The sequence below is a fragment of the Zalophus californianus genome, chromosome 6 (genome assembly GCF_009762305.2).
Source record: "Zalophus californianus isolate mZalCal1 chromosome 6, mZalCal1.pri.v2, whole genome shotgun sequence".
NCBI lineage: Eukaryota > Metazoa > Chordata > Mammalia > Carnivora > Otariidae > Zalophus > Zalophus californianus.
In genome coordinates, this window is record NC_045600.1 from 103,032,936 (window position 1) to 103,050,967 (window position 18,032).

An 18,032-nucleotide genomic window follows, 5' to 3' on the forward strand; every position below is an offset into this window, starting at 1 on the left:
CTGGAGTTTCATGTAGAGGGTGGTGTCAGTCCCAGGAGAGAGGTTATAACTGCCTTGTGGTCATCTGCCTTTGCAGACCTCGGCCCAGCAGGCCCTCATGGGGACCATCAACACAAGCATGCACGCTGTCCAGCAGGCCCAGGACGACCTCAGCGAGCTGGATTCACTGCCACCCCTCGGCCAGGATATGGTAAATATCGTTCATGGTTATCATTCAGCGTGTCTGCCTGGCACAGAGCAGGGCTTTGCATTCTGTCTGCATTCAGCTGGGTGAATCTTTGTGAAGTGGAAACTCATGGGTATTTTCCCCCCAATGTATTACGTCTTTGTAGGAGGGGGTACCCACAGGAAGAGAATCATGGGGTGCTACTGGGTATTGGCAATACCTCTCAAGGGCCAAGAACTTGGATGCTGGAGTCACATGATCTGGGTTCCAAGCTAGTGTCTGTGTGAATCCGGGCAACTTACTGTCTCTAAGCTTCCACTTTGTCATGCATGCACGGGGTCCTTAGGAAGACATGGTAATCCAGTTGTGTGCAGAGTTCTTAGCACACTACCTAACGCATAGTGAGAGCTCAACAAGTATTAGCTGTTATTATCAGTGCTTCTCAAACGTTAGCATGCATCAGTCACCTGGAAGGCTTGTTAAAACAGATTGCTGGGCTCCATCCCCTTTTTTCTGACTCAGTAGGTCTGGGGTAGGGCCTGAGATTTTGCATTTGCCACAAGTCCTCGGGTGCTCTGCTGCTATCTCGAGACCATGCTTTGAGAACCACTGCATTACTGTTCAGCTCTTCAGCAGGGCGGGGTAATTAGCTGCCTTTCTATAGCTGTGGCTGCATGAGATTATCTAGCCCCTTCCTGCTCAGACTGTGGCCCATGGGCCAGCAGCATTGGCAATGTATAAGATCTCTTGAGAGGTGTGGAATTTTAGGCCGTACCCCAGCCTTCTGAATCAGAATCTATTTGGTGTGCATATTAAAGTTGGTGAAGCACAGGCTGGCACTGTCGTTCTCAGCCCTGCTTTGCATGTGAGAATTACCTGTGGAGCTTAAAGAACCAAGCCTGAGGCCCAGCTCAGGCCAAATAAATCCCTGTCATTGAGGGTGGGGCCTGCTTGTTTCATCTCCCCAGATGGTTCTAATGGGCAATCAGGACTGAAAACCCCTCCATTAGGATTGACAGGGCCATCCCAGGCCAGGGCCAAGATGCAATGTGTAGCCTCATCTTGCCCCACCAGGATAACTGTCCTCCAAGGCCTCCCTGAATGCTGATTTTCATTGGCGTGCTTGCCCACCTGCAGCTGCTGCTATACTCAGTGCTTTGTATCCCAAGTACCTGAAATCATTAAACAGTCTTCATGGGGGAGCTTCAGAGTGAAAATACAGAAGGCAGACACCCTCCCATATCCAGCACTACTGTGAGATGGTTTTAACATATTTGGACTTAACAGTCCTGCTTCACCAATTTTTAAAGTTTTGGTATACAAAAAATATTATTAGTGCTAGACACATCCTAAATCTCAATGAATATTTTGGGGATGTTTTGGGAAGCAAATCAGCATCGTCTATTACCACAGGGGTATCATTATGAATGTCAGTGATCACTTATTGGCTAAGTCCAGAAATGCCAGGGAATAGAGAATTTGCTATTTATAGGGTCCAGTGACCATAAAGTATAAGATCTCGAAAGGTTTTTTTAAAGACCATTGAATTCCTACAGTAGAAGAAATGTAAGGCACAGGACCTAGAGGTAATTTGCTCGAGGTCATGTCACTTGTCAGTGGTAGAGCTGGATCTAGAACAGAGGTCTTGACCCAACCCCCCCAGTCCTTCCCAGAAAGGTGCCACATCTACACCACATTCATGTTAACAGAAAAGTCTTTATGCCGACAGAGAACACTCGTGGGCCGCAATACCCTAATTCTAACCTCTCCAAAAAACAAGGTGGAAATTAGCAACAGTTGTTGGTGCTGGTGTGCAGTATTATTATGAGACATCAATTCTCATTTTTTATTAAATTTACCTAAATAAAGCCATGTAGAACTCTTCTTAAGATCCTAAAAGCTCAAGAAAAAACTATGGAGGAAGCATGGAGGACTTACATGCCATTTTAGCACCAGTGAATGAGCCAGGGGCCTGTTAATGACTTTACTTAAGATGACTTGAGGGCGGGCGCCTGGGTGGCTCAGTTGGTTAAGCGACTGCCTTCGGCTCAGGTCATGATCTTGGAGTCCCGGGATCGAGTCCCACATCGGGCTCCCTGCTCCGCAGGGAGTCTGCTTCTCCCTCTGACCCTCTTCCCTCTCGTGCTCTCTATCTCTCATTCTCTCTCTCTCAAATAAATAAATAAAATCTTTAAAAAAAAAAAAAAAGATGACTTGAGGGCCTCGTTGGTGCCGGCCCAGGAACAAGAGTACAGACAAAATGCTGGTCTCATTTTATGGCACGATGTCTCTGGTGTCCCAGGCAGTCCCATGCACTGACTGTGTTGTGCCCTTGTCTGGTTTTGCAGGCGTCACGGGTGTGGGTTCAGAATAAAGTCGACGAGTCCAAACACGAAATCCACTCTCAGGTCGATGCGATCACAGCTGGAACAGCTTCAGTAGTTAACCTCACTGCTGGTGAGTCTCTGAGGGCCTTGTGTGCTGTTGTGGTTTTGCTTTAGAAACGATACCTATTCTTTGATTGAAACAACAGATTTTCATGGGAGGAGAGGCTAGTCTATTTTTAGGCACTCTGAGTGCTCCAGGCACTTTTTCACACCGACCCAGGAGAACGGTGGGGAACATCTCATTCCTTTCCGTCGATATCATGCATCCTTCAGCAAGCCCTTACGTAGCTCTGCTCATTGTTCACCGGTCTGCTGGACGAACTTCGAAGTGTATGGGAGCTGGTTTCTCCCTTCTGGGAGCTTATAGTCTCAAATGGGTTTTGGAGGAATAGATCCATCACGCGGGCCCCCGTCCGTCTTGTCCCACAGTCCTCTCATGGCCCAGCAGGACGCCTACATTGCGCTGTCAGGTGAGAGCCCACAAATGTCTCGGCTTCTCTGTGCAGCATTTCAGTGCCTCAGCTGCTGACAGGGGCCTAACGGAAAGGGCCATGGGATGCCAAGACTTCCTTTGGAACTGTATAGGGGTTCATGCTCAGTATTTCAGCGTAGGAGGCCTCAGGGCAAAAGGACTCGGGAGAAGCAGCACCTTGGAGACAGGGAGCCTGGTGTCACCCTGTGTGCGTGCAGCTTTGTGTTCGACCTGCAGAGTGATGGCTGATGCCATCACCCATCTGGGCTCTCCTAACCCTTCACCACCCTCCTGTGACGGTGACGGCCCTTCTCTGTCCCAGGTGACCCTGCAGACACCGACTACACAGCAGTGGGATGTGCAATCACCACCATTTCTTCCAACCTGACGGAGATGTCCAAGGGCGTGAAGCTCTTGGCGGCTCTGATGGACGATGAGGTGGGCAGTGGGGAGGACTTGCTCAGAGCTGCAAGGACCCTCGCGGGGGCAGTGTCGGACTTGCTGAAAGCTGTGCAGCCTACTTCTGGAGAGGTGAGCTCTTGGGGCACGCGGTCACTCAGGTTCTGATGAGGCAGGTGCAGCCTTGAGTACTACAGGGCTCCTGCTCTGAAGCTGTTCCTTCCATCCTGATGGGGCATGTTACCATACCGTGGGGTTTGGAGTTGGTGAACTGGGTACAGAATCTATGGTTCAACTTTTGGGACTGGTTGTGCTGTTAGTAGGAAACCTCCCTGTCCCCTCACCCCAGGGTACTTGATTCGATTTAACCTCAGAAACACACACAGTCAATACACATTTGAAGGGGATACAAGTTTGTGCCCTAATTTCCATAAAGTGCGTATCACCTTCCTACCAGCTGAGCAAGACTCATTGATTGAACATTTCCAATCGATCTACCTATGACTGGTTCGTGAGACATCAGGCATTTCCTTGCACAGATTTTGCCAGGGTATTTAAGTCTCCCATCTAGCAGATAGACTCTCATCTAGGTGTAGGAGGAGGCCAGTCCCTCAGGATTCCTTTTGCTGCCCTGCTGTCTGATGACACTGTGGAGGAAATGCATTTTCTTTCCAACCAACGTGTTTTTCTAGCCTCGACAGACAGTTTTGACTGCTGCTGGAAGCATTGGACAAGCCAGTGGAGATCTTCTGAGGCAGATCGGAGAGAATGAGACTGATGAGCGATTCCAGGTAAGATATTTGCCGCCCCTAATTTTGAAAAGGAGTCTAAGTGATGGTCTAGACCCAAACAGGGAGAAAGTATGAAGAACCAAGTCTTCACTGGGCTGTCAAGAATAAAAATGAGGTGGATTTTCTTGGGGTGGGGGAGGGCTTTGTTAATTTTTTTTTTAAATTTTCAACTAAAAAACTCACTTCCCTTCATATCATGCATCATTCTTGTAAAGCGCTTATTTAGCTATTCTCACTGGTCAGTATGCTGGACATTCATTAAACACAGAAGCAGAGGAAATAATGCCATGAACTCCCTGTGTCTACCATCCAGTCTCTATAATTATCGACTCATGGGCAGTCTTGTTTTGTCTTCTGGGGGCGGTTTTTAACTGCATTATTCTGGAGTCCGCATAAAAGAGGAAACGTGCGCTCCCGTACACTGCACTCACAGACAGCATAGGCTCTCCTTTGTACTCAGAGGTGGGTCTGTTGTCTGTGTCATATCCAAAATCAGCGTGGTAGGGACTTTTTTTCTTTCTGTTACCCTCCTTGTTCAGTACCAAGGATATGTGCTGTTTGTCCTCTGCTCACAGTTGTAGCCCCTGCTTTCAGCTGGTTTGATGTGCTGCCAGCTCAAATAGGAGCTCAGCTTGTCTGCCTCCGTTCCCAGCTGCCACAGATGAGGGGAGCTCCAGGCTACACTGAGCTTGTCTTCTCACATCCTTGTGGGCAGATGCCCTTCATGCCTTTCTCCTTCTCATAAGACCTAATTTTAAGTAGTATATAACTACATTCTAATTCAACTTACCGTTCAAGGCCAGGTTCTCTGGAAGATGCCCTTTTCCAGATCCTATGTCAGGCTGACCAGTGGGGAATTCTGTAGCATTCAGAATAAAAAGATCATTCAACTTTGCTGTAGAATTCAAGTTTCTTTCTTCATGAGTAGCAGTTTTGTATGCTGTTTTCTCTGGAACTACCAAACTCCATCTACACAAGATGCATCAGTTATGCTACAACATGGTCGTACATGTTGTGATACACGGAAATTGCATCCATAGATGAGTTTTGTTTCTCCTCTAATTACCACACACGTGTGGTGCTGGAGCCAGAGGACTCCTTCGTGTCCTGTAATGCATTAAGACTGTCAGCGCTTGAACATTCATGTCATGATGGAGGGTGAGCCCCATGATGGGGGGAGCGGGGCGGGTGGTGGTGGGTAGCAATATTCCTGGAAACTATTTCTATGCTGGGATGGCCGGTAATAATTTCATTTCAAAGAGAATTGACGGCAGACCACATAACCATATCCCACTAAATTCTAGCTAACTGTGACCCTATCCTGACTTCCCCTGAGCCAGATCCCCAAACTGCCCTTGTATTGGCTCTTGCTTTTTGTATTAGAGCAGGTAACTCTTTGTAGGCAGGCACCTGCTTAGGAATTGGGTAAATATGACAGTCAGCTGTTGGTTTACTAGGCTTCATTAACATGAAGTGGTCAACTGACTTTCCTCAAAAATATGACCCCTTTCCCCAGAGTGTTTCGAACGGCGGAGAAGAAAGTCACAGGTCTTCCTGAAGACTCTGCATGCGCCTTGGCTTGCTGAAGACGTTTTCTTTTCTTTCTCTCTTTGACAGACCGTTATCATCACATAAAAATGCAACCTCTGCTTCCTGTTGTTTGTATTCAGACATGCTAGGAAAGCAGGCTCAGGTTTGCGGTAGGGTCCTGAAGAGGCTTCCGTGTCAGGGAAAGGCCTGACTTGAATGCTTTCCATTTCTTTAAGATCTCTGGGCAAACGTCAGTGCGGTAAGGTGATCCTGCAACCTCCTCCAGTTATGAGTAGACCCTGGCTTACTGACATTGGATTTCTTATGCTCTATTTTTCTGATTCTTGAGATCTTATCTCAGAGCTTTTCCTGGGTTCTCAGTGTACTGCATGTTCCCAGAGTTAACAAAGATTTATTTTACATGGGCTACATAATAGTGGTCTTGTTGAAAGGTTTGACAAAGGCCTTGTCAGCAACTGTGGCTATAGCATCACGTTCTTTTTCCAACTGTATTTCTTTTGGACAAAATTAATAGGAGGAATAGGATTTCTTTAAATGAGTCTAACAAAGCCCTTTAGAACAATCATGAGTCTACATGACCAAATCTTAGTCCCTCTGTGAAAAGACAAATCCATATCAAGTGAAAGAATACTGTGACCCACTTTGGAAAGATATTTTTAAAAATCTTGTAAATAATTTGTGACATTCAAGTTGAGTGTTTGCTGAGCATCGAGATAGGTGTTCAAGAACTGTAACTTAAGGGGCGCCTGGGTGGCTCAGTCATTAAGCGTCTGCCTTCGGCTCGGGTCATGATCCCAGGGTCCTGGGATCGAGCCCCCACATCGGGCTCCCTGCTCGGAGAGAAGCCTGCTTCTCCCTCTCCCACTCCCCCTGCTTGTGTTCCCTCTCTCACTGTGTCTCTCTCTGTCAAATAAATAAATAAAATCTTAAAAAAAAAAAAAAAAAAAAACTGTAACTTCACAGGCCGTGTTGGGAGCAATTTCTAAAAGTTACGTGGCATACAAGTGCCATTCAGATCCTAAAGGCATCTTCAACGTTTGGAACCTCAGACTTTGCTTTTTCCTTGGAGATCTAATAAACATCAGAGACCTAAAAGAAAGACTGGACTAAACTGTTCCTTTAAGACTGCTTGGGTTTTGTCTATTTTATAATTGGCTTACGTGGTAGGTTTATGGGTTTCTGATTTGCCTGGATAGCATATAGTTTCTGCTCTGTGTAACACTGTGCAGGCTGAACACTCTCTCTAATATATCATCTCATAAAATGTCTTCTTGTAAAGACTCTGTGGGTGCCCTTTGCATTCAGAATCAAAAGTGCTTTTCATTATCTGATGAATTAATAAAGACTTCTGACCACATTTCCTCTGGGAGAAGGCCTTGACATGTTTGTTCAAAATAAAAATGGCTCATATGTTTGGGATGTGTTTGGGAAGGCATTTCCAAACCAAATAAACTACCTTCAATACCAAAAGCAAAGAAACAAATTAAATGTTAACAGTGGTTATTCTTCAGGTCACACAGACGGGTGACAAATCTGGTGGACTAAATCAAAGGATTCTCCATCCTGCAGACAGAATGCCTTTTTGTTGAGTCAAAGCATAAACTGATCTATAAAGGCTCAGAGCTCCTTGCATCTTCAGTGAGATTGTAGCACGTAGCTAGTTTATTTATGTAGGCTCCCTTTCCACTTCTCGTAATAATTTAATCCCTATCCAGAAGACTACAGAACACTGAAAATAACTTATCTTCAGAGCACTCCTTGGCTCTTGAGCTATAGGTATTGTCTGTGCATGACCAACATTGCCCTCTGGAGGCAGAGATGTGACCTGAATTTCTGATGGTACCTTGGATCCTTGTGCAAAACGGAAATCCAAATGATAAATTTTCAAGTGACAGTGAGACATGATGACTTGGAGGCCATGAATTCTATCCTTCCTACAGCATGTTGTATTTATGGCATCTGGATACATTTCCAGCTTTTCTTGAGCTACTGCATCGACCACATATTCAAGAGACTTAATCAAGACTCTCGGGGTTAGAGAAGTACATGAATGTGAATCAGTGGTTAAAATAAAAACCCTCCCCTGAAATTACCCTATTTTAGATTTAGACCTTATGCTACTTAATGTATAGGAGACTATGTCATGAGGACACGAGTCTCTTTAATTACGTTTAAGGATGAGTTGACATTTCAGAAAAATAAGTGGAAAGAATATGCTTATGAAGGACTGGAAAGAAAAAGTTCAAATGGAATTTTAATAAAGTGTTTAAGTGGACACCATGTTTTATTTCTAGGCTGTAAAGGGTGATTAAAAAAAATAAATGCCCATTTTTTTATTCCCCATCTTAGGATGTTTTAATGAGTTTGGCCAAAGCTGTGGCCAATGCTGCTGCCATGTTGGTATTAAAGGCGAAGAATGTTGCCCAAGTAGCTGAAGACACAGTGCTACAGAACAGGGTGATTGCTGCGGCCACCCAGTGTGCCCTCTCTACCTCCCAGCTTGTGGCGTGTGCCAAGGTAAGCCAGCTGGTACTGCAGGCCCTTTCCTCCAAGCATCTCATGCTCTGGTCTGCCCCCAGTCACTGGGGGAGACCAGAGGCAGAATTTGTTAAAATTGTCTATGCTTTGGAGCTTGCATCAGGTGTTGTCTTTAAGGTGACAGGATAGGATTTTGGCATTAACCGCCCCCTTGTGCTTTTATCATTTGTTCGTTGCCCAAGCCCTCAGGTAGGGGTCCTTGTCTGCGTCTAATGGCCATTTCTGCTTGCAGATCGCCGTGTCTCCCCTTTGGGCTTCTCAGTGTTTCTTATTTACACCTGCACACAAAGAGTTCTTGCGTTATACAGAAATGTAGTAGAGCATCATGAACGGGTTCATAGATTACCCGCCGATTTGGGGTGCCCCTCCTGCACTGCAAAGTGTTAGAGTGAGGGTAATCAGGATTAAGTTCACTGTTGCCCATTACGATGTGCACACTCTGGGTGTCAGACTTTACCTTGTTGAGCACATCATCCCCAGTTTGCCAAAGAGGGAACTGAGGCCCCTAAATGTTCGTAAGTAGCCTGAGGCCACAGAAGTCCTCCGTGGCAGGACCAGGGTAAGCCCAGGCCTGTCGAATTTTACGTACCCTTTTCTCACCGTGTGTTCATGCATCAGAAGATGGGAGGTGCCCGTTTTCTCAACTTGATGACATAACATCTTCTATCTGTGACCAGCTTAGCCTGGCATTTCCTATCCTGTGGTGGGATTTGCACTGTCAGAAGGAGGAGTCCTGATGGTATCGCTCCTGCTTTCCTTGTGCGCCCTCCAAGTACCCACAGTTAACTGACAGAATCCCCCCGTTCTTTAAAGTACCAAGAGGTACAGAGTTCCAGATGTCTCTGGAAAAGAAATACAATTCTTTTAGATAGTCTTGTTATCCTAGCTCAGGGGACTCAAGTTAGACGTTCCTAAAAGGAAGAGGCGTGACATAAATACCAAAAATTTCTCTCTAGGGAAGTAGTCAGTAGAATAGTTATGTATCACTGAAGAAGATAAAAATTAATGGGCATCAAAAGTCACAGAGGTAGAGTGAAATCATCAAGTATGAGAAACTTCAGTGATGGGTGAGTGTAATCCCTGGTCCTCTAAGTAAGGAACCGAGGTGCAGAGCAGGAAGGAACATGGTGGAAATGCTAGGGCACAGTGGGGACCGAGAATTGACCCTCAGTGCCCAAGACCCGCTCGTTTCTTACTTTAGGTGGTGAGCCCCACCATCAGCTCCCCCGTGTGCCAGGAGCAGCTGATTGAAGCGGGCAAGCTCGTGGACCGCTCAGTGGAGAACTGTGTCCGTGCCTGCCAGGCAGCCACCGACGACAGCGAGCTCCTGAAGCAGGTCAGCGCAGCGGCCAGCGTGGTCAGCCAGGCCCTGCACGATCTCCTGCAGCATGTGCGACAGTTTGCCAGCCGAGGCGAGCCCATCGGCCGCTACGACCAGGCCACTGACACCATCATGTGTGTCACCGAGAGCATCTTCAGCTCCATGGGCGATGCCGGTGAGGGGGCGATGCCGGGGGTGGACGGGTCCTGTTGGGGTTCCCTCGTGGTGACGATTGTGAGTAAAAAAGGTGACGACTGCCTGGCGAGGGCGAGTTGTCATCAGCCTCTCTCAGAGACTTGCTCGCTGAGGCTGGGAGAAAGATGGAAGACTCCTAATGTGCCCATCCATGGCAACACTTAAAGAGTTCATTAACTAGGCTTTTTAAATAACTTCTTGGCAAATCCCATTTGTTAAAAGAAACATGTCGGATGTGGCATGGTAAAGTTGATGCAGCCACAGAAGGTGCAGGAATGAAGCTTGGAAGGAAAACTGTATTCTACTCACAGTTCCCAGAGAGAGCGTCACCACGTGCCATGCGGGGTCCCAGGGGAAGCCTCGGGTTTGGTCAGTTTGCAGAAGATAGGAGAGAGGGGGAAAGCTTAGGTTGTGGCCTTCATTGGGATTTCCATTGGAAAGCCAAGGCAGGGCAGGGTGAACAGCTTAGTTTGACTATTTGCAGCAGGCTCTACACGATAGGGGTCATCGTAGTTGCCTGGAATCAGGCCCCGGGTTGAATGAGGCCTAAGGATATTGCGTCCAGGGCTGTGGTGGCCAGATAGAGGAGGTGTGGCTCCCAGCTGCTTAGTTTGTGTATCAGAGGCGTGCTCCTGGCTGGACTTTTGCCATCTCTAGAAGTTGGCTAGCCTTCAGAAGGGCAGTCTGTCTCGAGCCAGAAGGGTATTAAGATATGATGTCAAACATCATAATATCCAGAAAATTTTAAAATAGATAAAATGTACCTTCCAGTCTATAGTTGAAAAGTCAGTCTCCCCAGGCCCAGCCCAGCTCTATCCCATCTAAATCTCCAGATTTGGCAACTCACCGATTTCTGTTTTACATGATCTTCCTACAGTCTCACATGCTTGTGTATGTGTGTATATGTATTTTTAACACCATCTTTCTTTTTATAATAATGAAAATGCATTATTTATACTCTTCTGCAAACTTTTTCTCTTAATACATCTTAAAGACATTTTTCATGTTGACCTATATGCTAATCTTTTTAATGGCAGCATAATATTCTACTCCACGGAATTCTATCATAATTTACTTAACCAATTATCTTTAAATAGACATGTAGGTCATTTCCAAGTCTTTTGGTTTGCTTCTTAGTTTGTTCTGCTTTAAGAAAAATAACACTGTAGGAACTCTTTTTATAAAAATATCTTGGTTTACTTTTAGGGCTATATGTAGTAAGTGGAATTTCTGAAAGGCTCTATGGTTTGCAACCCTACCAGTAGTTTGTAAGAGGTTTGTCTGCTTACTTCCTTGTCAGCACAGAGCCATTCTTTGTAACAAGTATTGAAAAGAAATAAAAACGTGTGCTTTTCTGTATCCTCCTTACATGATTCAGGAAGATCAGCATACTCTGCACATTTGGATTTTTTGTTTTTTGTTGTTGTTTTTTAATAAACTGTTTATTTTGGAATACTTTCATATTTACAGAAAAGTTGCAGAGTAATACAGAGAGTTCTTCTATACCTTTCCCATTTTCCCTCATTTTTTGCATCTTCCCTAACCCACAGCACATTTGTCAGAACTAGATTAACCTTGATGCATAACTATTCACTACTGACATGATTCAGATTCACCAGATTTTCCACTCAAGTCTTTTTACCATCCCAGGATCCAATCCATGCTACCTTGAATTTAGCACATTTTGGTTTTTATGAAAGCTTTTTTTTCCTCCTTAATATCACAGTGTTTTGACATCCTCAAATGACCTTTGGGGGAGGAAAAATTCCCTTACACTTGAGTAGTTCTTTTTTAAATGTTTACTCTTTTACCCCTCCTACTTCTAAAAGAAAATTGAAATAGATGCCAGTAAAATCACAGGAACAGTAAAACCAAACAATTACTAATAATAAGATCAAAACCAGCACTAGGAAGAAAAGGGTGAGCAAACAGAAAACTGATAGGAAAAACTGAGCCAAGGCAAATGTTAGCAATTGAGCATGAAACTGGGGTCTGTGCTTCCTATTAGTGAGAGCCAAATGACACAAATACAGTGGATCATGTGACATTATTCATCTGGAGTTAGGTAACATGCAAATTCTTTCAAATTTCAAAAGTAATTTTCTATGCCATTATGCAGAGTTTATTATAAGGACTGTGTAAGTGGTTCCTGAAGTGAGGTAAATAATATTTTCTAAATAAATATTTTACTAAACTGCATAATAAATCCACATAACTTTGTTCCCTGCCTTCTCTTTCACAAAAGAATTCCTCTTTGCTTCATGGTGTTCTATTTGTCCCTCAGAGTTCAAGATGGAAGATGGCTGTGTTTGGGGTGTACGGTCCTGGTAGCCATGGGGAGTATTTTCGGTCCTGGGTCTAAGTGGGCTGCATTGCTTAGGACTAGAGCTTGGGGGCTCCCTTCTCTCTGTCCGTCTTGCCAGAGGTGTGGAGACTAGACTCTGCTGGTTTTGAGCTTTAGAAAGCAGACGGACAGATGGCATTCTCAATCCCGTCCCGTAGGTGAAATGGTGCGCCAGGCCCGAGTCCTGGCCCAGGCGACCTCAGACCTCGTCAACGCCATGAGGTCGGATGCAGAAGCTGAAATCGACATGGAGAACTCAAAGAAGCTCCTGGCAGCCGCGAAACTCCTGGCCGACTCCACAGCTCGCATGGTGGAAGCTGCCAAGGTATTGCATTGGATTTGTTCAACGGGAAAGAGAACATTATTAAGAGTTAGGATTTGGAAGGTACCCTGAAGATAAAGAATGGTCAGCTGAGTGCATTTTTGTTGTTTAAGACCTCTATGGTTGTGTAACATTTAACCTCGTTGCATTGGGAAAGGAGAAGGGCGTGGAACATGAGAATAACACTCTTTAAGGGGAGTGATGCTGACTCAGCTGTAGACGACGAAGTCCCTGCTTAGTGAGCGTGCTCTCTGTCCATGGGGTTATCGCCATCAGCTTATTGCAAATGGTGATTCATTTAAACTGGCGATTGTCAACAGCAGATTCAAATAGGCCTCTTCTTTTGCCTGCAACCTGAATATTACTTTATCCTCCATTCGACTTCTCAACTAAACTCCTATCACGATTTTACATAGTAGAGTGCTTCCAGCCTCACTGTTCTTCAAATCCCAGTAGCAGTTTTAAATATTATACAACAGCTGGAATGAAGAGTTAAGAGTCAGCTCTCTGCTTTTTTGACAGCTGTGCTTCAGCACATGACTTCTAAAAGCCAGTGATTCTTATCTCAGGGCTCTGTTTCAGAGCCCCCCGTAAAACATCAAAAGGCACGTGTCTCAGTCCCCCCCCCGATTCACAAGGTCACTGGTGGGACCGTGTGTGTACGTGCAGGTCAATTCCACAGAAGATTCTGATTCCCACCTCGAGGTGAGAACCGTATTAAATGGAGAAAGGTATATTTCTCTATGTTCCTCTTTTTGTTATTATGCAACTAGCATACGTTTTTGGTGGAATTAATAGAAAATGCTGATGAATATAAATAAAATAAAATCGCCTTCCACTTCATATGCCTAAGTTAACATGTATTTGTTAATGTTTCTGTGCATTTAAGATTCATTAAAAGCCTCCACATCCTGGCCTCCAACAGAATACGAGTGCACCTCAAACCACCTAGCATGTGAATTCTTTCACGTAAAATGTGTTATGACATGTGGTGAATCACGTAGACCTTCCTCGACTGACTCACCACTGTAGTCCCTGAGGGACTGTGATTTCTTGGAGGTACCTCGTGAATAGGATAAAGAGAAACCCAAGGAGGGGCAGGGTCTGAACTTCCTTCCTCTGTCCCCCGAGCCCTGTTTCAGCTGAGAAGCTCTGCCCTTAACCATCCCTTTTAGTCAAAAATATGTGTTAGGGTTTTGGTGCAGTGGTTAATTTCTTTATGGTTTTTACGAGTTCCGCCCCCCCACCCCACTTCTAAGTCTAAGCATAGCTATTTTAAGGAAACCTTCCTGTTGACAAAAATTAATTGGCAGACTGGAAAGAACCTTAGTGTAAAATCTAATCAATCCCTACTTAACAAATAGGAAAATTAAAACGATTAAGCCTACCATCACATAATCAAGATTGAGCCAGGACCATTGTGTATATTTGTTTCTAGATGTGTAGTGCTCACCAGACCTTACTGAAGGTACCATGTTACCAGAAACTTGTTTAAGTATTTATTTCTGATTATTTCTATCAGATGGGACAATGGTGTTTCCATACATTCTTTCAGCTAAAAGTTGTCACTTGGTCTTCATGACAGTATTTTAATTTGCGGAATTTTGTTGAAAGCTAACGAGCCTATGATGGTTAGAGCTCCAAAAAATATATTTAATGTGCAGAAAAAAAAATACATTTCATAATCAGTAGCTAAGATTCCGGGCCAAGATTAGTACTGCATATCTAATGTATGTTCATCGTGAAAGAGATGTTGCTAAGGAAGGATCCAGATGCCCACTTCAGAGTCAAGTGCAGAAATGATGGTTTTCTGCTGCCTAGAATACCAAAGGAAGGCAAATGTAGGAGTGGTTTAAATACCTGATGACCAAGAAAATAAAATAAAATGATTTTCCTAAATTTGCAAAAGAATACAAAAGTAGCCCAGACAACCTTTCACACATGAAATACAAAAGCAGAATTTGTTTAGTTGCTAGAAATACAAAATCAAGACTACTTAAAGTGTTTACAGTTTGAAAGAATGGAAGATTCCCTTCAAAAGGATTGCCAAAACACTTTGATCACAGACGTTAAAACTGTTCCAGCCGGGATGACTTCCCATAACTTTTATAAATAGTTCAAAGAAATAGGTTCTTGTAAATGGTCAGTTTGGCAAATTGGCCGTTTGGAAAATGGAGACATTGGAAAATCGATTTTCAATAATTGGCGTGTGTGTTTCTGCTTTTGTCTCTGCCTTGTGAGCAAATATTATCACCCTGAAGTGTTCATGAAAAGAAACTTATTCATCTGTATACATTAAGAACTGGTCTCAGAACATCCAGACTCGGTGAGAAAAATCTCAATCACCTCTTCTACTGCAGGTGGGAGTGGAAGGCTGGATGTGCTTTAAGTCTTTGTTAATTATTGTGCAGTAAAATTATATCACATTACCATTAGCCTTTTCCCTACTTCAGAATTCCACCCATCTCAATAAAACCCATTTGCGTACCTAAGACACTTGAACCTACAGCAACCATGTGGCCATGGGCCGTGCATGGCCCTTTCTCTTTCCCTGCCAAGGGAAGGGGCATGGGATAGCTCTCGTTATTTCAGTGCAGTGGAGTCCCAGCTCTACCTTGCTATACTGTCCAACTCAGGTTTTCCAGGAATGCAGTTTCTAGGCATGGTCTTTCTTAAACAACATTTCCTTATTTGGGGTGGTGTTCCCAGCCCCTGTTTATCCTATGTTCTTAGCCCATCCACATTAACTAGTGCTGCAAGACAGGAGAATCTTTCAGCAGTGACGTGTGTCTGTCACTCCAATTAAAATCAAATTCTCCCTGAGAGATCTGGGGTGGGGGAAGGGAGATTTGTCTTAACATCTTTGAAACCATGGATATCTGACCACAAGTTAATTTACATGGATGACCAAGGCTGGGATCACAAGGGTTTGATTATTACCAGTGGATTTCTCTTGTTTACGGCTGCAGCTTTGAAACATCCCCCGGTAGATTTTTTATGTTGTTATGAGATGAAACATATTTATTGTAAAGATACTGCTTGAAGCATTTGCTCTGTCTTCCAGATATTTTGTATTACCAGGAGAAAGTAAAACTGAAGGCACGAGTTCAGCATCTGTGGCATGCTGCCCCATGGACCTCTCAAAATCTCTCTTTTCTCCTTTTCAGGGGGCTGCAGCCAATCCTGAGAATGAAGACCAGCAGCAGAGACTGAGAGAAGCTGCGGAAGGCCTCCGGGTAGCAACAAACGCCGCCGCCCAGAACGCCATCAAGAAAAAAATTGTCAACCGATTGGAGGTGGGTAAAGAGGCTGGTTTCCTAGGATGTCTGTTTTAGATTGCAAAAAGTTTATTTCAAAGAGTGACCAAATGAATAAGGCAATGCCCATATAAAGGAAGCTAAATCAAGATTAACGATATGGTCGAATGGTTAAGGTACTCATAAACAATTTGAAATGTTGCTTTAGGTACATTGTACATTTAGGTTCAGTGGCACATTGACACTTTGAAAAATAGCTTCAGCTCATGGTTTCAGTAAGCAAAGTCTTTTCTGATTTTAGCATTCTTGAATAGGATCCCCCCTTTTTTTTTTCAGGAGGAAATAGGGATTTTTTTTCCCCCTGGCATTAAGAGATGCCCATGTTCAGAAAGGACCTTTATCTGAAAATGTATATGTTTTGTCAGAGGCAATGACTCTTTCAGGACTCCCAACAGAAAACGCAGACTTAGAAAGACTGGAGGATGGGGATCAGGCCTTGGTGGGAGGTATGGGATGGACGAATAAGAAAATATTTTTGTCATTTTTCAGAACATGAGTTTATTCTGGGGGGAAGAAAAGGAAATAGCAGTAGGCACAAACTCTGTAAGAAAATAAATTTCTCTCACAAAGGTACACAGGAGACTCTTCAACTAAAATTTGGGAGGTTGGAGGCCGAGAACCTGCCTGTCTGACGAATCCCTCCATGTAGTGTGCTGGATTCTGGAACAAAACTGGCCTCCTTGTTCTTGGAAGGATATGAGAGACACAATTAAGTCCTCTGGTGCGGAAGCCTGGGCCTTTCTGAAGCAAGGCTTCCCGTGGGCGGCAAGAGGAGAGCCATGGGCACACCAGTGTTTGTGCTGCTTGTGGAGGGGAAAGAAACAATTCCCCTAAAACATTTAGACTTGATGCCACTTATCAGTGCCATCGTGGTCTTGGAACTGATTGTCCCTTATCTTTTTTGAGAGAGACAAATGAACACTGGAACCTGAGCTTCCAGGCGTGCCTGTCTTTATCGCTCGTCCCAGGGACTGCAAACCACGCGGAGGTAACGGGGCCTTGTTAGACGAGGCTCCTCGGTGGCCGTCAGAAGGCAGGGCCTGGGCCTGGAGCGCCCTTTCTTACACGTGCGGCTCTTCCGTGCCAGCCCCTCCGTGGGAGGGGCGCATGTCAGTGTGCGTGCGTGCGTGCGTGTGTGTGTGTGTGTGTGTGTGTGTGTGCGCGTGCGTGTGAGGGCGCACTCGAAGCCTGCCTCACCTCCTGTCGCTCTCCTCTTCAGGTGGCAGCCAAGCAGGCTGCGGCCGCCGCCACGCAGACCATCGCCGCCTCCCAGAACGCGGCCGTGTCCAACAAGAACCCCGCCGCCCAGCAGCAGCTGGTTCAGAGCTGCAAGGTGAGCTTCCGGCCGCCCGAGAGCCAGGGCTGCCACAGATGACGCGGAGAGCATTAGAGGGCCAGGCGCCGTGGTAATTCGGTTACGACTGATCACCCGGGCCCCTAATGCAGTTTGTTCAGGCTCCCGTGTTCCAGGTGTGTACACACACACACACGCACACACACACACACACGCGTCTGGTTTTTGTCTCATAAGTGGCTGAAGGGAGAATATGGTGCTTTTTCCCGCATTGTCTTTCCTTTGTCTACTTTCTCTTCAAGAGACCAAATCAAGGAGGATCAATAAAAAGGCCATTTTTGGGCTCTGAAATAGTAACGAAGCATTGAATTTCCAGAGGGCCTTTCTCCCTCTGAGAGGTGGGCCTTGGCCTTCGGTGTGTACGGGTAGTAGGAGGGTTGATTCCCTGCTTCGCACTGATGGCAGGTTTATTTCATCCCGTCTGGCCTCAGTGACCGTGTGCTTTGGGGCTCTCCATTGTTGCGTGTTTGTTCCTTTGAGACCCGGGCCTTGATGGCGTGTTGAAGCCAGCGTGCTCCAAAGGGCACAGTGAACACCTCTGTTGCTGCTTCTGAAGGCCCAGGGAGTTCAGTCTCCCAGGACACCCCTGAATGGTGCCAGACACAACATATAATTGCGTCACCATTGCCCACATGTTGGCAGCATGTCTGACTGGAGCTTCCAAGGGTATTTGCAGTGAGCAGTGGGGGCTGAGTGGCGAGCTGTATCTGTACCAAGGTTCTGAGAGTTTGACTGCACTGTCCTGACTTTTTCACATCTCCTCTGTGATACGGTTTACATGGAAGTGGTATTACCACTTCTACCTCAGAGATGGTTTTATTTCTGAAGAGAATCCCCCAGAGCCCTTCAGGTCCCGATTCTGGGTTCTCTGAGGC

At 45.3% G+C, this 18,032-nt stretch overlaps 1 protein-coding gene across 1 annotated transcript in view; it reads left to right on the top strand.

The window, feature by feature from the left end:
• The window catches only part of TLN2 (talin 2), a 437,998-nt gene that overhangs the window by 286,182 nt on the left and 133,784 nt on the right, over positions 1-18,032 (top strand). The window contains exons 16-24 of the mRNA XM_035728108.1: positions 77-190; positions 2,515-2,623; positions 3,348-3,556; positions 4,117-4,215; positions 8,116-8,283; positions 9,506-9,800; positions 12,323-12,489; positions 15,654-15,782; positions 17,023-17,136. Of these exons, the coding sequence (XP_035584001.1) occupies positions 77-190; positions 2,515-2,623; positions 3,348-3,556; positions 4,117-4,215; positions 8,116-8,283; positions 9,506-9,800; positions 12,323-12,489; positions 15,654-15,782; positions 17,023-17,136 (1,404 nt within the window). The remainder of the gene's footprint in view (positions 1-76; positions 191-2,514; positions 2,624-3,347; positions 3,557-4,116; positions 4,216-8,115; positions 8,284-9,505; positions 9,801-12,322; positions 12,490-15,653; positions 15,783-17,022; positions 17,137-18,032) is intronic.